This window comes from Silurus meridionalis, chromosome 8, assembly GCF_014805685.1.
Source record: "Silurus meridionalis isolate SWU-2019-XX chromosome 8, ASM1480568v1, whole genome shotgun sequence".
Lineage (NCBI taxonomy): Eukaryota > Metazoa > Chordata > Actinopteri > Siluriformes > Siluridae > Silurus > Silurus meridionalis.
The window spans coordinates 6276959-6302094 of record NC_060891.1 but is presented as its reverse complement, the minus strand read 5'-3'; the positions used below and the strand labels follow the sequence as shown (position 1 = coordinate 6302094).

At 37.1% G+C, this 25136-nt stretch overlaps 1 protein-coding gene across 6 annotated transcripts in view; it reads right to left on the bottom strand.

Annotated features, from left to right (window-relative positions):
• Nucleotides 1-25136, bottom strand: part of LOC124389773 (pleckstrin homology domain-containing family G member 3) — a 43950-nt gene that overhangs the window by 3718 nt on the left and 15096 nt on the right. For 2 of the 6 annotated variants that reach the window (XM_046855248.1, XM_046855252.1), the window contains 16 exons: nt 19683-20167; nt 13512-13612; nt 12974-13043; nt 12852-12898; nt 11591-11741; nt 10342-10473; nt 8825-9007; nt 8271-8363; nt 8081-8167; nt 7958-7991; nt 7750-7839; nt 6988-7029; nt 6073-6083; nt 4938-5288; nt 2279-2383; nt 249-1776 (listed from right to left, as the gene is read on the bottom strand). In XM_046855248.1, the coding sequence (XP_046711204.1) occupies nt 249-1776; nt 2279-2383; nt 4938-5288; nt 6073-6083; nt 6988-7029; nt 7750-7839; nt 7958-7991; nt 8081-8167; nt 8271-8363; nt 8825-9007; nt 10342-10473; nt 11591-11741; nt 12852-12898; nt 12974-13043; nt 13512-13612; nt 19683-20167 (3510 nt within the window). The remainder of the gene's footprint in view (nt 1-248; nt 1777-2278; nt 2384-4937; nt 5289-6072; nt 6084-6987; nt 7030-7749; nt 7840-7957; nt 7992-8080; nt 8168-8270; nt 8364-8824; nt 9008-10341; nt 10474-11590; nt 11742-12851; nt 12899-12973; nt 13044-13511; nt 13613-19682; nt 20168-25136) is intronic. The other 4 variants (XM_046855250.1, XM_046855253.1, XM_046855251.1 and 1 more) reach the window with 3 other exon arrangements.

Sequence of the window (25136 nt, the reverse complement as noted above, 5' to 3'; positions counted from 1 at the left end):
AAGAGTGTTCAATTAAGTGAAGCTATAACCAATAACACCTTACAATTAAAGAAGGTAATTTGTAAATGTATAATGGCAGCATAAAAAAAGAAAACTAGATTTAATTAGATAATTATTAGATTAGATTAAATTGTCATTGAAATGAAATATAAATTATATAACTTGATTCAGTTATATTAAAGTCATTTTGGAGGGAACTTTAAAGAATAAACACAGATCTTGCTTTAAACTGGCTTGAAAGTACTTACCCATCTCGTTCTCTTGAGTTTTGTCCTCCACAACAGAGGACAGGTTTTTGTGGCAAAAGTTAATATCTGACACCTTTTCTCTTTGTCTCACAACAGGCCTGTTATTCTTAATTCGCTGACTGTATTGCCTTGCTAGCTGGAATACTTTGTTCTTCATTTTCTCCATATCTTGTATCATTAGGTCATCTTCTGAGCCTGACCTCAGTGAGACAATCTTAGGTAGTGGAGCATGTTTGATCTGTCTTTTTTGAATCTCATCACTGTATAAGCTGTCCCCAGTATGTTCTTTGCCTTGAAATCCGATAAGTGGGGAAGGCATTGAGGTCCCTTGTCCAGCCATGCTGTCAGATTCTTCTGTTATTTGGAGAGGTTCACAAATATCACAATACGAACGTTCCTGTCCCATTTGGTCCTGGGTAGGGCTGACATCTATGCTATTTATGTTATCTTTAAAAGCATTTTGAGGCTTTGTAGAAGTTTCATTGATTTCAACCTCCATGTCTTGCCAAACTTTTATCATCACAGAAGAGGTTTGAAAATCCTCTTCTTTATCAGTTGTCTGAGCAACAACCTGAGACCTTTCCATATCTTTTTGTGTGTCTATACTAGACAGAATCTCTGTTTCCATGACCTCTGTGGAATTCTTCTCTTTCTCCAGTCCTGGAAGTTCAAAAACTGACCAAGAAGTAGGTCTTGTGACTTTTGAGGCCTTCTTGTGACTTGCCGCAGCTTCTTCAGTGGGAAGGCCATTGAGCTGTCGGCTGAGATCGCGGACTAATCCTGCAGGAATATAAGAGAGGCTTTCCCTGCGTTTGATGCTGAAATTCTCATCCTGTTCTTCAGCATGCTCATAGTATTGCTTGATCTTATGGATAAGCATCCTGTCCTTTTTGGAAAGTGTATCTGGTTTTGTTTGAGCTCTTTGGTCTGGTGTGACTAGCCTGTCTCCAAGAGTGGCTGAGGCAAAAGATTCTGGTACAAGTTGAAAAGTTACTGGCTCAGGAGACGAGCAGCTTATCTCTTGTGTCTTTTCCTTGTCCAGCAGCTCAGCATTGAGGCTGAACACACTACTTCTCCTACTTCCGGTCTGAGATGAAGAGCAACCCAGAGATAACATGTCATCAACTGCCACACTGCTTTGCCGAGAGAGACTGCTAACAAAGTGTTCAACAATAACACTGGCTTTATCTAGAACAGATGTTGGCAAGATGCTCTTCGATTCAGTTCTTGATGACACTTCTTCCTCATCTTCATCATCATCTATTTCTTCTTCATCATCCCCCAGGTCCTCTACATCTTCTGAGAAGTTTGTTCTTGAATGATTGCTCTCGTCCTCTAGTTGGATCTCATTGTGGGCTTGGGACAGTGACTCAATGGTAACCTCCACAATCTCTTCATCCACTCTGCTTTCATCCTGAGAAATAATGTGTGACTGTTGAGCTCTTTCTTCTTCTTCTTCTTCTTCATTTTCTTCCTCTTCTTCTGCAGGCAGAGAAACTTCTGGTGAACAATGATCCTCAGAACATTCCTAATGGGGAGAAGAAAAATCAATTACTGTTTCTGATAGGGACTTGTTCAATTATGCCAAAACATGAACACACAGCATGCTTTTTAAATATATATAAAATACGACAAGATTCATAAGATAAAAGACATTTGCATCATGGTAAGTCATTCAGTCATCATTAATAACCTTTTTATCCTGGTTAGGGTTGTTTAGAGGATCTAGATCCATATCAGACCAATCAAGTGTGTTAGGAAAACCTAGAATTGTATGTAGGGAGAATCTAAAATTTCTCATTCACCTACCAGCATGGAGTGCTAGAAGGAAACCCACATGAACACAGGAAGAAGATGCAAAATGCCCAGAGACACTTACGTAAGTTCAGGATTGAACAGGCAACCCTGCTGCTGTGAGACATCAATGCAGTAACAGTAGTGGGTTTCTTTGCCCATTTTGCAGGGACTGCAGACATGTTTTCTATGTAATGAAATATAATCAAACACATTATATATTGCGCCCATCTTACCTCTTCACATACAGCAGAATTCTCACTCTGGTCTCCTTCGACGGCAGACTGGCTTCTCTTAGATTCCACCAGTTTCTCCTCCATAGCCTGCTCCCCAACTCTGTTCTTAAATATAAAACGGAAGCAACGAAAATAAAAGAACAATAAAATATAACGGTACAAATCCTATTTAAATGTGCTTTCATGTAAACTGGAGTGAACTCTCTCCGAGTACTACGTCATCGTTTTTTAAACGGCTACAATTCAAGCAAAAGCTTTAGTGCATTGTGGTGACCTTTAGAAACTGCTTTCTGTATGATGGGCATCAAACATAATGAAACATAATGAAACCCTTTGGTGAAATTGGGAACCAAAGAGCTAGTCTGAATATAGCATATCCATCTCCCACCTCCAAAAATCTGACAGTGAAATTTTTCTTTGAAGTCAAACTTCAATCACAGAATCTCATTCATATGGACTCAACGTGCTATTAACAATTCAAACTGAGCAGTTCTCAAAACAAACCTGGCCTCCTGTAACATCACTTGTAAAGTTCTTATAATAATAGATATCCAGATATAAGCGTGGTGTTGAATTCTCTAAACTGATCGCTTAAAAATATTCATTATTCAATATAAATCAGTTCTGACTCTGTTCCACCTTCTTATCAAAGTATAAGCTGCTCGCCAGTTCGTGTTGTTCACCTTGGAAACTGTTGAGTGTTAAAAGTGTTGAAGTTCTAACAGGTTATTGTTTCTATTAGAAAATGTATACCGTAATTTCCGGACTATTAAGCGCACCCAAATATAAGCCGCACCCACTGAATTTGACAAAGATTTTTATTTTGAACATAAATAAGCCGTACCTGTTTATAAGTCGCAGGTGTCTACACTGAAACTAATGAACTTTACACAAAAACGAAAGACAGTGTCTGTTACACGGATTGTATCTAAACAGTAGCCTACCAAGAAAGTCATTGTTCACTGTCTTCCTCTTTCCTTTCACAACAAGTTTTTCTTTTGGCATCATCGTGAGTTTAAAAATCACCATCGGTGAAACTTTTCTCCCGATGCCGTGCAGCTCAGAACACAGGTGAAGTGTGTTTTCATGCCCGGTTGTTTTCAGCGTGACGAATGATTCGCATTTCCTGTAGACAGTCTGAGTGAGCGGCAGGTCAAACATCAGAGGAACATCATTCATATTTATAATGTGGTGCGGCCCGATTCAGTGGGAGCACATCTGAAGCTTGAAGCTTGTGAATCCGAGAAAAACCCAGGAAAAATCCATAAATTAGGCGCTTCGTTGTTTAAGCCACGGGGTTCAAAGAGCGGGAAAAAAGTAGCGGCTTATAGTCCAGAAAATACGGTACTTGAGGTCACAATTGGCATGAAAATTGTTGCACTTAAGTGTGTATTAGTAAACCATTGATAATCACCAACAAAGATGAATCTGTAATGAATGGACATCTTGTGTCACCCAGATGAGTATGGGTTCCCTTTTGAGTTTGGTTTCTCTCAAGTAGTTTTTCCTTGCCACAGTCACCACAGGCTTGCTAATTATGGATAAACTCATAGTGATAAACTTATTGGAACTAATTTAGGAATTTAAATATGTAATGCTACTGTGACTATATGTGTTGCTAAAATGTAAGCAGCAACTGTAATAAGAAAATTGTCATTAAATGTAACTAAAGCACACAAAGCAATAATCACTGTGGTAAAAGAAAAATAAAACATTTAGACACATGATTCTCTAGAAAACTAGACCTTTTGCACTTCCTCAAGTTGATGCATCACACCAGGATATCTAACTATTTTCCTCACTTATAATTACTTTCAGACCTCTAAAGCCACTGTATCTCTCAATAAATGTTAAACCTCAAGCAACAAATTCACAAATACGGCAAAATCCTATCGGCAGTCAAAACTGAGGAGATAATTAATCATCGTTAGAGCAGATTGTTATCTTAATGCTGTTCCAGGGGCTGGTGTAAACAACGAAAACTAATTACCAGCTGAATAAATCGCAGTCCATGTGCACACAAACACACCCGTGTGTATCATGTGACTTTCTACAATGTGAAGACTGAAGCCTGACTGTAAAGTGTGACTGACTTTTATTTTATACTGTCAATGGACTACTGTAATATACTTCATTCCATATATCTTGAGCATGCATCAGAGCAGTAAATAGCAATGTTATGAGCAAATCTGGAAAGTACAGCAAGGGGGAGAGTATTGCCAACTTTAGTGAAATGTATGTTATTCTGGTATAGACTTATCCTACCTTCAATGAACATTTTTTCCATCTTTTTTCTTAATGGAAAAAGCATTGGAGTCACAGCCTACTCTATTGATTTATTGAAGCACTGTTTTTTTCCACATCTTTTTTGTTTAATGCGAAAAGTGTACCGCCATGCTCACCAATATAATAACCATGCATAAAGAAATGACATGCTTCTAATGAAGAAAAATTTCCATGCATATGTTCTAAATCCTTATGAGATTATGAGAACAGGAGCAGAGCCATGTAAATGCGAAGGTAAGCCCCTTCCAGTAGCAGACATCAGAGGAACACGGAGAGGAAATATAGCTTGCATGGGTGTTTAGCATAGAGCAGTCGAATGACATGGCTAAGCAGATGAAAGGAAAAAAAAGCAGATAGTGACAGTGAGCCTCACCATTGGGACCCGTGCGAAAAGCAAAGCCCTGGCCTTATAGCGCCAGCAGGAGATGGCGGCCAACACTGAGCTGGCAAAGTCAGCTACCTGCTCGTCTTTCACCAGAACCTCTTCATCTTTTCCACTCTGGCCTTTTTCCTCCTTTTGCTCTTCTTTCTCTCTTTGGAATGGTGTTTCAAAACCAGTCATGCTCAGCCAGTCCAGGGAGAGCCACCCGGTTGTGCTCTCCTCATTTACGGGTCTCTCGGTCTCTGCTTCGTCCGTGCCAGAACCCAAGGTGGAGGCACTAACTGCAGCCTGCAGGGAACCCTGGCTGCTGGCCGACAGCAGAGTGCCCACACTGTCAGCATGCTGGAGTGTAAAGATACAGTTATACACAGTAGTGCACAAAAAGCTGTTGCTACATGCTCTGTTGTTTGAGCTGATGGTAAAGCAAGATCTATAATTACAGAAAAATCCAATCACTTAAGCGTATTCTAAAGAATGCTGGTCCGGTTTAAACAAATAAAGTGGAATAAAAATAAATAAATAAATAAATAAATAAATAAATAAATAAATACATAGATATATACATACTTACAATTTTATATTATATATATGTACACATTTATTTTAACAACACATTTTATTAACGCAGAATTAATGCAGCATTTCTGTTTCACCATTTTTATTATTATATATTATAATATTATTATTATATAAGAGGTGAACTTAAAACCCATTGGATAATTACCACATGGATGATTATTTACAAGTTATTTAACTGTAGCAGTGAGTAGCTTCTTATTTCTTAAACAACCATGTCGGAAGACACATTCATCGGGCTCAAATTGTGAAAGAGTGGTTCAGGGGGCATTATTTTCACACATGGATTGGCCACCAGACCAGACCTTAACCCCAGTCAGAATCTTTGGGATGTCCTGGAGAAGACTTTGCACAGCATCTCTCCCATCATCATAAGATCTTGGTGAATAATTACTGCAACTCTAAATGTTGTGACATTGCAGAAGCTTATTGAAACTATGCCACGCTGAATGTGTGCCGTGATCAATGCTAAAGGCGGTCCAACAAAATATTAGTGTGTGACATTTTTTTGACGGGCAGTGTATAAACATTACATTGTGTGAAGGCTTACCTTCAAAGTTTCTACAGGATGATGCAAAGAAGAAAGACGATCCCAGGGCAATGAAAGAGAGAAAACAAAAATAAACTGTTAATTAACAATAACATTATCATTCATGACAACTCAACATAGTAATATTTTTGTAGCCTGACATTTTTATTTTGGGAACCAAGCCTTTGCTCAACTGGATACGTCACTGACTTCTTTACTTGTAAAAACAAAATCTGATTTGCATTGGGGAGGAAAACCCCATTTTAGTCAAATAGTAATTTCTAAGCACAATGAAGGAGGCACACATTTATGAACGTAACACATATTTAAGCTTTAAAATCACTTAACAATAAGAGAAAAGAGAGAGAGAGAGAGAGAGAGAGAGAGAGACTCACAGAAGGAGAGGAAACAAATAGCTGACATAAAATAGGCTTTTTTTCATTATCTGCTAATTAGAATGCGTAATAGGGGAACCAGTGATCAGAGGCCAAATCAAGCCCATAGACTGAAAGGGGCCGATGCAAGACAAAGGCTCTTGCTGATGGGCTTCATAATTAACATCATTATGTGTGAGGCTGGAGGATGTGGGCTTTGGTCTTTGATCTATCGGAGAGACCACTTGGATACTGTAAGGCTTTGAAGCCAAGCAGACTAAGAAAAGATGGTAAGGGGCGAGCGTCTATCTGCTGATGACAACATCCAAGTATGGTGGCTCTACATAGATCACTTCTGTTTTGACTTTCTTTTGTTATGTTTGCTGATTATTAACTGGAATAACCTGTCATTATCATTCTGTCAGTAGATACCTACAAATCTGAACAACATGAAAGACACAATGGATTCATTTTTAGACACATTTAGTAGACTCCATTTTTAGGAGTGTTCTTAAAGTGTTGCAGAAGAGGTCACTTCATGATGGAGAAGGGGAAAATGTACCTTTTGTAGCTCTCATGTTCTGTTTAACTCTGTTAAATGGCTCTAAGAACAAAAGAAAAAAAAGGGAACAGTTAACAAGTATTTCATTCTAATAAATCATCATCTTGCTAATTTGAAAGATCTGAGATTGCGCTGCATACTACTAACTCAATTCAAGTTTATTTCTATCGCAATTTTCACAATAAACATTGTCTCAAAGCAGCTTTACAGAAAATGTTAAGTTTTCTTTTGAATTTAAGTATGTGTATGTATCCCTAATGAACAAGCCTGGGATGACTGTGGCAAGGAAAAACACCCTTAGATGGTATTAGGAAGAAACCTTGAGATGAACCAGACTCAAAGGGGAACCCATCCTTATTTGGGTGACACCAAGAGTGTAATTATAAATCATAAAATCCACAATACAAACACTGGATATTAAATCTGCAAGCTTAAAACACAATTTAACAACAGGATGAATTACTTTAATGCAAAACTAGACTGAACTAGTGAGAAACAAGTACACACAAACTGAAAACATACACGGCGCGATTAGCCAAAAACAATACACCGATGACAGTGATATCAGACTGAACTAATATAAAAATAATGAGCTAACATGAGGAGAAAATGAAACCTTATCAATAACAAAAGCATACTGAAAACTCAGAACAAGCCTGTGCTTGAATAAACTATGTGGTGATTCAAAGCATGAAGACAAATCGTGACAAAAAAAGCAAAATAAATCTTGGATGTGAAAGTATAAAAGTGCAAAAGATTTACCTGATCTCCTTCGCTCTTTCAGTCCTCCCATTAGAAGGTCCTCACCCTTGTTTTGTCTTTCAGGACTGTAGCGATACTTCACTGGGCCGACAACAACAAGAAAAACACACATCAAGTGATAAACACTTGCTTTACTTTGTACCCTACATGCAGACACTGCACTGTAGGTTTCAATCCAACATCAGCCAAGAAAATTGTACCAACTCACCAGCAGATCTCATGTCCAGAATCACATCTTTGGCCTAAAAGCATTAAAAATGCAAGATACATCTTAGATATCATATGTAGCAAATTATAATACATTTATATTATTTATGTTCAGGTTGCCTACTGTCTGCGGTATGATGACATGATGGTTTTCCAGAATAAGCCGCTTTATGTGATGAGCCCACAGTTTTTTCTCCTCAACAGTTTTGGCCTGTAAATGTGCAAAGGATAAGTTACATAAACCAAATAACAGTAACATTTAAATTCTGCTTCCTTCTGCATGAACAGATTAATATAGTAATAGTCCTACAGACCTGTACTGTGTGCGGTTGTTTAGGATGTTTGTAGTGGGTCACACTGAAGCGAAAAGAGTCCTTGGCACTTTCAATCAGCATTAAAGTGGAACACTGGAAATAGAACATAAAAACATGAGGAGCAAGGTCATCCAAATACCTAAACGCTTTTTTTATATTTAATTTTTACCTAACTCTTAGCCCTAAATCTCTTAGTTTAGGCTTGCAATGGGCGTTAGAATCAAAGAAAATTTATTTTAATTTATAGAGAATTACAAATTGAGGATTTTAAATGGAAATGAGAGGAAACTGCTTAACCATGATGTATCTGTGGAGTAAATGAACAGATACAATATGATCTCCATTTGGAAGGAAGGGAAACTCTTCGTTTTTTCAATTAGCAATATGGCACATATACAGTTTAGACAGCAGCTTAGTGCTCGCGTATAAGCTTCCAGAATCTACTTGCTTATATTGTTAAAACCTACTTCACCAGGATTTGTTCTAAATCTGGCAAAACATTATAGGAACAATAATAAACAAACAACCACACTTAAGAACAGACTGGTAAGTACCATTATATGGGTCTTGTAGACATAATGCTCTCCTCTCTTCTTAGTGATGAGAAGCATTTTGTCAAAGAGGAACAGCGTCCTTTCATTCTTTGCACGGTGGACGTGGAAGGTTCCTTCAAGGACGAGCTCACCGTATGCAGTAAGGTCTGGTCCTTTCCAGTTGATGAGGAGGGACTGAATCTCCTGTGGAACAAAATAAACAAGTTCCCATTTAGAATGCATTGCTACACCTGGTATCAGTTCATCAACTAAAGTAAAATCTTTTCTTTACATATTGCACTTTAATGATATAATTGTAACTTATACTGGTATAGGGTACTATTTTGAGAGTATTTTTAAAACTCTGAGTATAACTAACAAAACTAAACTAAATAAAATGTTTTATGGCAACAGCAGGCTTTACAATATTGGTTCTCTTTCCATCTGTATTGTAAACAGCAAAAAGATCTCAGTTTGGGGACCTGCTTGGATTAAGTTTGTTTCTTTGTCTAATCAGTCGATTGGTTAATCCACTTAGAGATCAAATTATTGCCTGTATTTCCTCATTATTCTGTTTGTAATTATGTATAATTATGTGTAATGACTCACTAATGAACATGAGCTTCAACCCCACCCCAAGTCTAATTGGGTCCTGTCAGTGCCAAACCAAAAAGAAATTAGCAGATAGAAGAATTATATAACTGCAGTCTTAAGCTTGGTTTAGCGTCTCCTTCTGAGAAATCTCTGAAACAAACTTCTGAAAGCGTAGCGTAGCATGAAAGAGTATTTAAAGTCTTTCACAACAGTTGAGCAAACAATGACGTGGGGTAGTGAAGCAATTCTTTTATTGAAAAAACGTGTTCCTTCAACTGAGATGAGGATGTCGATAACATGTAACGATCTGCTGCAACATTGAAGGAACGTTAGACAGATCACCACAGTCCACTGATAAAGAGTTTGAGAAGGAGTCGGTGTCACACAGAGCACAAAAACACAGAGCTCCTGATGGTTTTCTATTAATTCAATGAAGAGGCAATTTGACTGATTCGAGTTTAAAGAGTGGCTATTACAAACTATCCTTTAAACTTTTTAAAATGCAAATAAAAGCGCAATTTCATTTTCCTTGCAATAAGTTCTAGTACTTTCTACACTGAAAAAAATTTGATTTAGTCTTTGTCAGCATTTTTTATTTAATGAAATACCAAATGGCAGGTTCGTTTTTGGACATGCTGTAGCCTTACTTGATCTTTTACAAACCACTTCATGGCTAAAGTAGTCCTTTAGTGTTTTAACTGTGTTTAAAAAAGTGTAATGGACAAAACATAAATGGCTCTTGTTTTAAAGGAATCTGAGAAATGCTATGTATGCCTAATACATGCACAGAAATATATATTTCCCTGCTCAAAAAAGTGATTTACCATCAGTACTTCTAATCGAATTTACATGTGAAGAGAAGTATCGCTAATAAATGCCCAATTCCAACATGAGTACTGAGAAGCACTGTGATGAATGCAAAGCAGAGGCAAATGGCTGATCACCTGCAGCCTCACAGCATGCTCATGCTTCCTCTTCATGTCATTGATGTACCAAGCCACTCCTGTCATGGTGACTATGGCCTCTTCCACCACATCATAGCCCTCTTCCTCAGGGTCAAAATGTTTGGCGATTTCCTAAAACAACAAAGCAGCATAAATATAGTCAGTAAACAGAGCTCTGTCAGTTTAGCTTCATGTCCAGTCTGAGATGTGTAAGGAAGAGACGTATGATTCATGTGTGCTTGCATCGAAATGACATTACAAAGGAAAAGAGCCATAAATAACGTGACAACGATTTGTGTCATAACCCTAAAAGTCCACCTACAACTAGTGTATTAGACAAAGTCCATCATTTTATTTTAGGAACATTATCCAAACCACATGTAAATTTAGCAGATATGTGTAGTGTATACTAGCACCCACAGAGGTGCCAATTCTTTCCTGATTTATTTAAACAGACAGTCAAATTTGTTTGCTTCCCTCTGCTGACTGTTGATGTTGACTGTATGGCTAAACTGGTACAGTTGAGGCCAAAGGATAATATACACCTACTCTAAACATTTCATGTTTCCATACATTTCTTTTAGCAAGCCAATTATGGCATCTTGGATTGTTAAGAAACAACCGATTACACAAAGAATATTTCAGCTTTGATTCACTACATCAGAATTCCAGTCAAGAGTGTCAAATGCTGTATGTACTCTTTAATCCAGAAATTGATGGAATGACTTTTAGCTACCTCAAGAGGAGGACTCTTTTTTTTGTTTTTGCTAATTTTACCATCACAAAATCCATTTGGGGTCCACAGAGATACTGTACTGTTCAGGAAATGAACTCACTTGGTTCACACTGAACCACAAACCTACAAAATAATGAGTGAAGATGTTTCTGGTTTCAATATACTGTATGTGTGTATGTTTACTATTAAGAGTGTCCTACAGCACGGTGGTCTGAATAGCGGTCACATGAAAGAAGAACAAATTATGCCAGGAGCAATCACAAAATACTGATTTGAATACTTTTAGACTAAAATGAAACAACATGTCAAAGGTTAATAGAAGGCTTCCCCAAGCATTTGATTCAATTTATTTAATTAATATGGCACCAAATACTAAATTATACATTTGTCTTTGAATTATTATTTTACATCACCTCATTAAATGCATTTTGCCTTAACTGGAAAACCGATTCATTTAAGCATGGCTGTTTGTGTAATCAGTGGTTCTATTTGAGGGCATTTAGAGGTACATGCCTGTAAAAGGAGGTGATATTTCAAAATCCTCTGCACAGGCTTCAGCAGGTAGGCACCCAAAGGGAGGGAATGTTGGAGAGTTGCCTGACGATCCCAGAAAAATTTGGCCAGTGTTTTGTTCCTCATGCACTCTGTAAGCGTAGCAACTGAACTAAAAAGGAAGCAAGAGAGAAGATAAAAGATTATTAAAGGCAAATTAATTGTGTATAAACTACCTATCCACCAATAGCAAAGACTTAAATGTTTTTAATATTTAGTCCGAATTGAACCCTGGTGTGTGTTCTCCCTTGTGTGTGTGATTTGTTTGGGCAAGTGAGAACACGGCAGTCACACTTCAGTGCAGACCAAAACAACCCGTCCAATATCGTTTGTTCAATGAGGTCTAAGTCAGGTTCTAGCAAATTCCAGCATGGTTCACTTGCAGTAAGAAAACAATTTAACCCTGACGCAAAACAACTGCAAATGAACCAAACCTGGCATGCATTATGGATGGCAACTGTTAAACTAAGGCAGGAAATATAGCACTGTAGTCAGTGTTCTACATTTTTGGAGTGACAAACAAAATGAAAGCTACATGTGAAATGCAAATAAACCAAAAACATTTTTTTTTTTCTCAGTAGCTGACATTTTCATTTGGCCACAACCAAAACAAATTATTGGATTGAAGAAGACATAGGATCCCTGCTCTACTGTAGAAACTGTTTCATATGACCACTCACAATGAACTGCATTAAAATATTCTTTAAAAAATGATCTTAACTAAAGTATTGTGACACCTGACCTTTCCAACCATATGTGGTTCTTCCCCAGAATGTTGGAGCCACATAATTGTATAAAATGTCTCTGGATGCAGTAGCATTACATTTTCTCTTTGCTTAAACACAGAGACTCAAACCTGTTCCAGAATGACAATGGTCCTGTGCACAAAGCAAACTCCATGAAGATATGCTTTACATGATTTAGAGTGGAAGATGTTGAGTAACCAGTTATAGAGCTCTGACCTCAACCCTACTGAACACCTTTGGAATGAATTAGAATGCTGATGCACTCCAGTGCCTCCTGACCCTACATCAGTACTAATGCTTTTGTGGCTGAATAAGCACAAATGTCCACAACCACAATCTAGTGGAACATCTTAACAGAAGAGTGGAGGTTATTGTAACAGCAGAGGGTAACTAAATCTGCAATGGGATGTACATTGAAATCTTATGGTCAGGTGTACATAAACTTTTGTCTATATGGTGTAACCTCTTTCACTTACTTGGGATAGTTTGTGCAGTATTGAGTGTAGATGTCAAAATCTTCACTCTGCATATAAAAGAAAAAAAAGGTGAGAAACCTGGATACAAGAGATAGTAGCAATTTAAGTGTTTGACTTAATACCTTTTCTACAAAGCAACATGCAATAGCCACTGGGTCGCTGTCACACATTTCTAGAGTCTGCAGTAGCTCACTGCAGAAACAGAAAAAAGAAACAAACAGACAGATTGAAGTTGAATAATGTGTTGTATGATTAAATTATAGCCTTAATGAAATATAGCTTAATAAAATTTTATTTATGCAACTATGACATTAACTAATTAAAAATCTGACATGAATACAGATTTCTGTCCCCCCAAATCCCCTTTATCATACTACTTTCTAGTCAGATTTCTTTTTATAGGTTTTTATTATTGAGTTTTTTTGTGTATAAAAGACACATGTTCTCTATTCTTGTGGCCCAACATCCTGCTGAAGAGCAACTGTTTAAACACATGGGGCTGTAAACACCACTTTGCCAGCAAATGTCAGAATGAAGCCTGTTGTCTCATGTCAACATTCTGCTGCCCAAACAAACTAATAATTATGCTGGAGTTTATACCCCAAACACACACACACACACACACACACACACACACAATACTTCTAAAACCATTCTTACCTGTTTAACTCATATATGACTTCGATGTTGCCAAACAGAGAACACACCTGCTCAGGCTTAATAGGTAAATCCCTGGTGTCTATAATGTGAGCCAGATAGTCCTGAAAAACAAACAAAAAACCCACAAAAACACTCTTAAAACACAAAGCTTATTCTGTGCTATTTTTCAAAACACATTAGTGTGTAATATAGAAATTAACAAAAATATTTAATCATTTTTTGTCAGGCTTGGGGCAGATCCAGAACCCATCCTATGAACACATGATATAAGGTGAAAAAACCTGTTGAATGAGATGCCAATTCATTGCCAAGGCACATTAACACTTAAGGGAAATGAAGACTATGCCTGAGCTCTGTCATGCTGCTAACTTCTTACAGTGGCTTAGAGCTACAATTGCAATTAATAGTTATTCAAGGTGTCAATCACTAAACAACTATCACCCAAACGAGGAATGGGTTCCCTTTTGACTCTGATTGCTCTCAAAGCCTTTTTTCTTACACCATCTAAGGGAGCTTTCCTTGCCACTTTTTCCACTGGCATTAGAGATAAACCTATTTTAATTCTAACTGCCAAAATTAGATGCATTTTATTTGATTCTGTAAAGCTACTTTCTTTCGGCTTCTCCCGTTAGGGGTCGCCACAGCAGACCATCCGCATGTTTGATTTGGCACGTTTTTACGCTGGATGCCCTTCCTAACGCAACCCTTCCCATTTATCCGGGCTTGGGACCGGCACTGAAAGTGGCTGAGGTTGGTTCCCTGACGGGGGATCAAACCCGGGCCGCAGCGGTCCTGAATCCTTTTCATGAATAAGCATTATTTCAAGGATGTGGGAAGAAACTACTTAAACCTGGAGGAAACCAAAACACAAACACATGGGGAAATATTTGCAGAAACAGTAACCTGAGATCAGTATCGAACTGGGGACCCTGGAGTCTTGAAATGGCAATGCTACCTACTACATCACCCCAAAAATCGTTTTTAAGTATATGAATTAAAGTAACAAAAAAAATAAAATAAAATTGTACAAAGGAAGTGAAGCTTAAGCAAAAGTTTATCAGCAAAACGACATGCTCCATGGCAATGAGATGCTGTGCTATACTATAATTCATTTATCTACCATGTTGCCTTTGCTTAGTAGAATTCAAGAGTTATATTTATATTACGTTTGTAATCTTGCGTACCAGTGTAGACTTATGACATTTATTAAGGCAGAAATTAAGTCAGCAAGTAAAATGTGAAATTGCTCCTCCATAGCTCCAGGCTTTAAGGTTTAATCCAAAATTTGGGTTATTGTCTGCGTAGAGTTTTGCCTGTAGCTTTTTCCTTCAGCTCCTAATTTTCCTTTTTTTCCTGCCTTAAAGTGCACAAGCTATGCAAAATTGCCCCAGGAGGGAATATATGTATATACAGTATGTGTGCATGTTTGTTTCCTCATGTTGTGCCTAGTGTTTTCTGGAGAGGCTGGAGGTATGCTATCCCTGATCAGGATATAAGAGTTATAGAAAATGAAATTAAGTAAGTAAATAGTAAGTAAATAGGTAAATAAACAAATCAATAAATATATGTTCAATCTTAACCTGTGCACAAATGTAATTCCTAAAACATGACAACAGAGGGCAGTATAATATTTCAAGACACCAAACAAGTCTGAAACAGCCTTTAATTCATACCCCTCTTAGGCAAAATGAAAAGATCCTATATGTTAAATATGAATTATTTTATAGTGAAAAAAAAAAAACCCAAATAAAAAAAAAACCCCTTCATGGTATAAAATAAAGAAGAATGAAACAAATGCACCCCTGAGAGCTCATCATCTGTTACCATTTTCTTGTTTACTTTTGCAGTTTTGGGAGAGGGGCAGAAACATATATTATAGCCTTATTTTACAAAATGATAAAATCATGATAATGATTACTACTCTATCTGTATGAAGACTTCACATTTATTGGAAAAACAATGACAACTTTCGGTAAAACAAACAAACCAATATATCTATACAATATATACCATTATATCTACACATTTTCTGATCAGTGTTTTTTTTTTGTAAAAACTATTAAAAGCGTGATGTTTTGCCATATTAAACTTGGCATAGAGAAGTCAAATAAGCATTAACATACTCTGTTCACTTCAGTGCACATGTAAAATATGTTGCTAGCCCATGTTCTCTCATGTGTCATCTTGATTATTAGCATTTAGAACTGAAGCGTTACTAGTCACATACTCCAGGACACAGATAACATGGCATTAACAATCAGAAAACAGTTAATAAAATTGCATTCCCTTGCCAGTCAGATACATAATGGCACAAGTACTTTTATAAAGACCATTTACTGGAGTGCTATAACATACAGAAATAGATCTGGTTTCAACTCTGTCAACTTTGGAAGCACCTCGTTTGCACAGCTGATGAAGGACTTTTGCTGGAATTGTCATTTTTCCCCCTTCAGCACCGAGTATTAACTATATGTTACTCTTGTAGACTCGCTCACCTACCAGCATAGATATACATTTGTGAAAAAATATTTTGTCTGCCATTTTTTGTTCTAGGAATTCTACTTATTTGTTAAAAGTGACTGGGCCACATCTGAGTACTCTAATGGAAGTCTAATGGAAAAGGGAACATTTTTCCCAACCACTACCACTATGGAGGTCTTTATCGCCATTTTTTGTAAATCCATGGAGTAAAGTCTGAAAAAAGAAAACGTCCTCCACTAAAATAGGGCTTCACATCAGTTGTGTGGGAACCTCTGTTAGTTCTGCTGAATATATATTATATAAATAAATAAATAAATAATATACACAAATATATACACAAATTATATATATATATATATATATATATATACACACACACACACACACACACACACACACACACACACACACACACACACACACACACACACTCACTCAACCATACATACATGGGCTTAGTGTTAAATGTAGTGATATGTGGTTCTTTTGAGAATGCACAAATATACACGTTCATGTGCAAGAGAGAGCAAAACATGGGGATTGTCAGTGATGTCATATTAGGGCGTGTCTTAGCTGAAGATAAAAGAGCACCATATTTGGGCAGTTTGCGATGGACTGTGTCTCTACAGGGCAGACAGGGAAGCCAAGACCGAAAGCAGACAGACTCATGAGCTGCTTAACACCACGTTTGGCCAATGAGAACTGTGTGGAGAGCTACAGCTAAATAAACATTTACGCACTGCTTAACAGTGAACAGAGCCTGCGCATTACACTATACAAGACACACAAAACCTGGCCAAATTCTCTTTGATAGGGGAGATGGTGGGATTCCTCTCTACCATTGATTCAATTCAAATGACTGTTTAACTCCAAGCATGCTAAAATGCACAAAACCATCATTAAATAGCTATAGTGCATTACCATCTTAATCTGGTGATACCGATATAATGTCCAGTTTCAGCTTTAAGTTTTATTTTTAATTTACCCCTCAAATCAAAATTTTTGTTAGTAGTCCTGTTGTTATATGGATGCCAATATAGTTTTAGAATTTAGACCAAAAAATGGCTATGAATATTGTTTTTTGGTTTAATGTTTTATGTTTAAGATATATCTAAAATATATTTATATTAAAAGATGAAATACTTAAATAGTATAAAATCTTGTTGATGATCTGTTGTGCTCATCCAATTAAATGCTCTCTGTAAATTCAGGGTTATGTGAAATGTACCCTAATAGAACTTAGGGCTATGGCACTCCCTCAGACTTAACCCTGGATTAAGAATATGATTTCATATTTTGCAATGACAGTATAAACATTTTCCTCAGTAAGAATGAGTAACATTTTCTCTAACATTCAGGTGTGTCCATTCAGTTGCAGTGATCAAACTTTCATTTAGTGAAAAATGGTCTCATTCAACTATTTGCTATTGTATTAAACTAGTTTTCTCAGCAACTATGAAATCTATTTTCATTTACTTAAATGTGGCATATGTCAAACTCTATTAGTGGCTGTGCAAATCAGTCAAGTGCTCAAACATACTGCTACACTGACTTCTTTCAAAAGAGTGTGTGTGGAAATACGGAAACAAATCAAAAAATCTAATGGGAATTTAAATTAAAAAACTCATAAGCACAAAGAATACGTATACAGTCTTTAAACAAATACTTATAGTGACAATTATTTCTGAAACACACTTCAGAAAACGATTTCATATGTTGCTGGTTTGGGTTAAGCTACATCCAAGCCCCAGCTGTGGGTCTCTGTTGTACATCTGCACCAGGGTAAAAATTCTGACAGGTGGACAAAGTAGTCAAGATTTACTATGATGAAGTAAAATTTAGGCCCACCCAATCATTACCATCTCCATCTGTGGTCCAGACCAAACAGGAAACAATGCAAGGCTGTAAGTGTACAGCCTAATGATTTAAAGCAGCTGTGAAACCTGGAAGTGTAAGCACATTTCTTACAAAGGTTGACACACCTGTAGAAACCTAAGTGCAGCCAAAAACTAGTCAAATGTTCAGTAGCAAACAGCTCCTGCTGGCAAAGCCATCAATTATGTGGTATTGAATGGAAAAAGAAAAAAAAGAAAAAAAGGGCCATAAAGGATTAGAAAATGTGGGTGACAAATAATAGTGTGATTCACTCCTAAACAGGTAGATGATGTGGGCGGGATTAAAATTGCTATGTGCTGGATAAAAACAAGACTTAATCTGGGTTAAGCTTTGTGGGACAATTTGTAGGAGTTTTTTTGAACCATCTTAGAGAAGGTAGCTAAAAGGCACAATGTTATGTAGCACAAGGCTTTTTTGGCAAAACCATAGAATCCCTAGTGCAGTGAAGCATTAGTATAATACAACAACCTAGTACTTAATCAGCTGTTGATGTTACTCATTCCTAACAACTATCTAGGTCTTCATTAATGCCTAACAGGTACCATTTAGGGGAAAACAAATCAGTCAAATGCCTCCTCTGTGATGTGCTAACACTAAACACCACATTCTTTCAAACCGTGCTCCTGCAATGTAATAGGAATGCTAAGCAGGATGCTTAATGTTTTAAGGAGATGCCACAGTATTCTTTTTCATACACAAATTCAAAAATTTCCATGACTGGCTAGGTCTGTCCTTGTTGACAGATAGGATAGTAATACCGACCCTTCTATACTGGAGGACATGGCTAATTGTGCTTTGCCGTCAGGGATGGTTGTAGAACAAGAAATGGCACAATGCATGGTTGTAGCTGATGCTCAAATTTGTGAATGCTTTTATACTCTGGCATCCTTGTACCACCCTAATTTTGTTCATATTGTGCACCCCATACTCCCCCTGCCTGATTCCTCCTGATGCTCTACTTCTGCACTTCAGACTTTCTTTTTGCTCCTGAGGAAGGTTCCACATGGATACTTAAAAAGTGCCCAAGTTTCACCCTTGTTTCAATGGAAAATATTACCTAAATACTGTAGATTTCAACCCAGAACTATCATATTGAACACCTTTTCAACTACATGATAATATTCGATTTTAAAGCATACAGAAGTAATGATTTATAATCCCAATATTTAGCATCAAACAAAAGAGCATGATTCTGGTTACCTCCTAATTAAATCTCAAATTGATTGTCTGTGCCGAATCAGTTAAAAAACATTTAACTTTATAAAAAAAAGTTAACTTAGTGCTACAGCACACCAAAAACTCATTTGATACAGTGGTATTAAAGTGATACGATCTGAGTTTTGCACAATTATTTAATTAAAACCATCAAAAGAGACAGCTTTGGGAAAAACTGTTTAGAAATCAGCAGAGGAAACCACACTCACAATGAGCTTCAGCTGACACGTAATTGATTTTTGGACTCCTGTTTTTCTCCTGGGTGTCTGAGTCTCAATTTCCGATTGACTGTAAAAATCCCTTCATACCAGCTACAACTAAAGAGTCTGTCCGTTTTGTTTTGTTTTGCATTCATACACAGGGAATGTTTTAAAACAGCTGAATAGATTCAAAGACTCAAACCGTAAGAAATTAACAATCCACTGAAAAACAACAATAACCTTACTTTCCTAAAAGCTAACAAACTTTAATAACTGATATGCTAAGAAGTAAAAAAAATCACCAAATCACCAGATTTTTGTATAAAAAGCTGTGACTAATAGAAAATGCTTGTACCCTAATAGGAACTCCTTTACTTACCTTCACGATACTGCGCAAATCCCTTACATACATCCTTTCTGTCTCAATAATCTCCATGACAACTCGGTCCACATAGGTTAGCTGAGAATTAGGTGCCATCACTACAGAGGCGACAGGTGTAGGCCCGTTCAGGCGTGGTGGCAGTGCTTCAATTGTGTTTGCGTTGTTGTTAAACTGGCCCGCAGCAGGGTCTTGCTTTAGTCTTTTGCTTGCAGGCCTCAGTAGAAAAGGATACTCATTAGGTTCCTCAGGAGGACTGAGCTCCAAGTTGATGTCAGTTTCTGTGGATAGTGAGGGCAATGACTGGAGACAGTGGGATGCACTGAACAGGCTGCTCTGGCCCTCTCCAGAGGAGCCTGATGAGATGGTGGACACTGTGCTCATCGGACGCTCATTATCTGAGTGTTCAATGGACAGGGAGCAGCAGTCTGCCTGGACAGGGTCATGGCCACTCAAGGAAGAGTCTGTAGACAAGCGAGGAGATTCTGTCATGACAAAGAACAAAGAAGAGATTTATCAAGTTAAAAATGTGTGTATATTTTATGTACTATAGAAAACTATGTAAATTCTATGTTTGCATTTAAATATCCCTTCAACTGTGTACAGTATTTTATTAAAATAAATATACATTCTGAACCTAATCTGGCAGGAGGAAAAAAAAAATACAAATAAAAAAAGTTGCACTAAACTGATAATTATTTAACAAAACTTTTACTGGGAGGTGGATTACTGGGAGGTGATGGCTTACTGGGAAGATGGATTACCAGCTTCACACCTCAAGCAAATTTAATACAGCAAATTCATTAGATGTTTTTCTACAGTGAAAGGAAATTGAGGCACACAGAGCAAACTGCACAGACGGTAATCCAAGCACATGATCTAATCAGATACACTGTAGTTTTAAGGTGCCACGCTACCCAAAAACTGATAAAGAGCAATAAAGATTAGAATTTCTTCTAATTCTTTCATTATGAAATTTCAATTCCACTGATTTCATTGCACTAAAATATAACGTGGTACTTTAAACAAACAAACTTCTGTATGCATTTGTTTTGAATCAGCCTCACTATAACTAAGTATTTTATTTAATATCTCAATTCAAATGAAAGGTTTCAGCTTTTCTGGTACTTCAAAATATTCAGGTTGTTTATTTTGTTGCACACATTCGATCTGAAACAGTTTGCAAAATGAACTTAGGAAAAAAAAAGAAAGTTATGCATCTGGGTTAGTCGGGATAAGCAAAAGCAATGAAGCTTCGAATGCGAGACTGTACTGGTTACACTTAACAGATATCGGTTTACTGAATCCCAGGCTTAATTAGATTTTTATAGAGTACAGTACAGTACATTTTTAACTTGAATCTCTGAACATTGGCAAAAAATAATTTAGGAAATCCCTAAATCATGCTTTCTGAATAAATTTGAAATTTGCAATTAATAAGGATAATTCATTATTAAAAATTCCTTCATTGCTCCTATATGCACAATTTATCCAGAAATACATGTATATGTTAAATAATGAAAACAATCCTCTGCATTATCATCAGTATATCTTTCAGTAAATCATATATATATTATAAAACCATGAGGTAAGTTCATAAGAAATTTGACACGCATGACTTTTTTGGAAGGGAAATAAAAACAGTTTTTAGTAATGGAATAAAACTTTTACTGCTAAATGAGTAGAGTTTGCAATGCTCAAATTCTATTTAAATAACCTTCTGAATTTCATAGGAATGACACAGGATTTTGCTCCAACAAAGAAAGCTTTCACTCAGAAGAAAAAAAAAACACTGGGAAATGGGTATATAAAGTCCAACCTTTCCAAAAGGAAATGTTTTTCTTACAGTAAAGTCATTTTCAGCTATGATGATTGTCAAGGGCTAATTTCCTTTTCCTCTATATATGGACTAATGCCAACTGAACCTGAGAGGGAGGAAAAGGAGGAGTCTTTGGGTCAGGTTTGTATAGAGTGCCGACCAGTGCTTCATAATAAACAGAGTGAGATCATCTCTTTGGTGTTGGGGTGCATGGAAAATGTAGAAGCCCATTAACTAATCCAGTTACCTAATTCCAGTCACCCTTTCTCAAGGCCTCATCATACTTCATGTGCAGATGATGTCTGTTAAGGTTGTGCAATGCTTACAAGCACATACTTGCAGTTTTATATTGCCAATTGCATACACATGCTATAATATTTTTATGAAAATTTCCATGACAAGAAGAAAGACTGTTGCTCATCTGAAAATGAATTGGTTTTGACATGGCTTACTTGTAAATCACAGGTTTGGTCATACAGAGCATTCATCCTTGGAGTTTCCCCAGTTGCCAACAAAGCATCGTTTTTCTTTGATCCATAATAATGTCAGTTTTCATGGACGTAAGTTCAACATAGGCTTTGCATGAAATACACCGAGAGGTCAAAAAAAACTAAATCCGAACCCCAAAACTAAATAGAATTACTGTCATATTAAAAGATCACCTTTAAAGTGTGTGGTATGGCAGAATTATGAAAAGGAAAGGCATAATAAAAGAAAATAATTTAGAAATCAAATAAACAATCAACATTATGTTCCCAATGCTTTCCACCAAACTCCTAGTGATTTAAACAGCACTGTACAGACTTGCACAGAGATGACATCAGTATGACGTTACAGTACATCCAGTCTGTTTACTGGTGAACAGGTGAGCAGGTTGACTCAAGCCTCTGCACGAACACAAAGAAAACAAACTCCTGCAAACCACTTTCAGACTCCATGACTCAGTTATGATAAACTCAATGCTAGTAAGTTGTTGCATTCTTCATATCTACATAAAAAAAAAAACCCTTGAAAAAAATCCTGTATGTGCCTTTCAAAACGGTTTTAGGACAAATGAAACAAAATGCACAATAGCTGTATTGCGTTTCCACTACACGCAAACAGGTTCAATTTATTCCTTCTTGTGTTTAGCAATGTCCAGAGTGCTGGGTAGGGTGAGGCAGGAACACTCCTTAGCACTGTGGTGAGAAAAGTCTGAATCACACACACACATTGCATTTCTGTGGTACACTGCAAGATTAGTTAATATTGAGGTGTGTGGTCTGGGCAGGCCTTGTAAGAAGTAAAAAAAAAATTCCTGTATCAAACTCTTCTTTTGACATGTCGAGTCTTATTGTGCTTCAGAAAAAAAACTACATAGCCATACTGACATTTTACCAACAACAGCAGCATTAGAACACAAAGGTCCCATTTTAATAAACAAATCAAGCATATGAAATACATATCAGGACACAGGGAAGGGCCTTATATAGAAAAAAAGGTTTTTGTTTCACTTGATAGAAGCTCAACAGTTTCATCACCTATTTAGAGGACAGAAGGGATAAAGCTTAAAGGGGTGGGGTGAGGGGTGCTTTTGTTTAGCTTGTGGCTGAACAAACCCCAAGTTCTATCTAACAAGCAAAGACTCAAAAAATAGTGATAGACTAAACTTTCTTTCTGCTTCTCCCATTAGGGGTCGCCACAGCGGATCATCCGCATGTTTGATTTGGCACATGTTTTTACGCTGGATGCCCTTCCTAACGCAACCCTCCCCATTTATCCGGGCTTGGGACCGGCACTAAGGCTTGTGCAACCCTAATGGCTGGGGTTGGTTCCCTGACCGGGGATTGAAACCGGGCCACAGCGGTGAGAGCACCGCATCCTAACCACTAAAAATAAATAAATGGTTCAAGAATAACAATTTTATAAGCCTTGTTCAGACACTATGATATGCAGTCCCCCCAAAAGCTCAAAACATGTCAACAGATCAGAATTTTTGCCTGTATTTATTATTATTATCTTGACACTTTCATTGGTAGACTTCCTACTGTGAGCAAAAGTATTGGAATAGATCATTTTCAGGTAAATAGTGCTTAACACATGCTTTCATATCCCATGCTTGCAATAGCTGATTTAAGCCACTGACATCACCAAACTATTGCATTCTTCATTACTGATATTTTTTTCAGTCTTTTACGACAGCTTCTTTCAGCTGTTGTTTGTTTTGGGGGTTTTCTTTTGGGGGTCTACTCCAAGGTGTGTTCATTGACTTGGCCAGTGTAAAATCGACCCCCGCCACCCCACCCCTCCCACCAATTAACTCCCTTGTTTTGTTAGCACTAGTATGTTAGTCTTTTTGTGTGACCGTTTTGCTGCATGATGAAGCAAATCATAATCCTGGCAATAAAATTGGAAACAGTTCTCTGTAAATTGTCAGACAGAATGTTTCTGCGGACTTCATTCTGTTGTAACCATCACTTACATCATCAGTACACATGAGTGAGACCGTATCCAAAGCAGCCATGCAATCCATGACACTACTTCCAACCATGCTTGACAGATGATTTGGATCATGTGCAGGGCCCTTTTTTCAATCTTTGGTCTTTTCATCACTTTTTTAAAGGTTCATCTTAAGGTAAACATTTCCATGGCATGCTCTGCCCAATGCAGGGATTCAGCTTCGAATTTCAGGGCTCAAACCAAGTACACACATTCAGAACTATTAATTGTTCAACGAGAACATTCTTGGGCAACACAGTCACATGCTCCAAAATGTTTTAAACACTTGCAAAAGGGGCGAGTTCGAACAGAACAGGCCATGTTCTAAGTTGTTTAACACATCTAGATATCAGGAAATTAAAGAGAAAGTTCTGATCAATCATCTTATATTCATCTTCTGATTTTGATTTGTGCTATGGGTTAAATAACCAAATGTCTACAGCAAAAAAATTATAAAATGGCCAGGCCAGCTTTTGTAATATTGTTAATTTCATTGTTAAAACTAGAGATAAATTAATTAATAGTTTAGAACTGATAGTCTACAAACTAAAGGTAGGACAATTATGTCCACAGGAGTGCCCACATCAGTGTTTGAATGAAGCTTTGGTGGAAATGATATCACTTACTAATTGTATGTAGCTGATTTTTTCACATTCACACTCAAGTGTCTCAATTTAAATGATAGTTAATAATAAAAACTCCAAAACACCCGTGGCACTGTCAATCATTCCAGAATAATATTTTTTTATTATTTGTTTGAGCGATAACTTATTCTATGGTACATCAGTGTTAAATGTTAAACTGCAGCTCTCTTATGCAAAATGAGTTGGCAGGTCTAGTAATATAATATATTCAGAGTGAACATCATTAGATGATTTGATACTGCACGTAGTATAATATTTGGTTATGATTCATTTGATTTGTTCCAGTTGATTCAGTAAAAATTTATGTGTTGATTAACCTAGTTTTGACTCTAATGCCAATTTCAATACATGTCTTCACTGTCTGTATTTTGTCTATACAGTCTAATTATGTCTCTCCCAAAATAAACAGGTAACAGATCTGAAGGATAGATGTCTCTCTCTATCTCTCTCTCTCACACACACACACACACACACACACACACACACACACACACACACACACAAACAAACAAC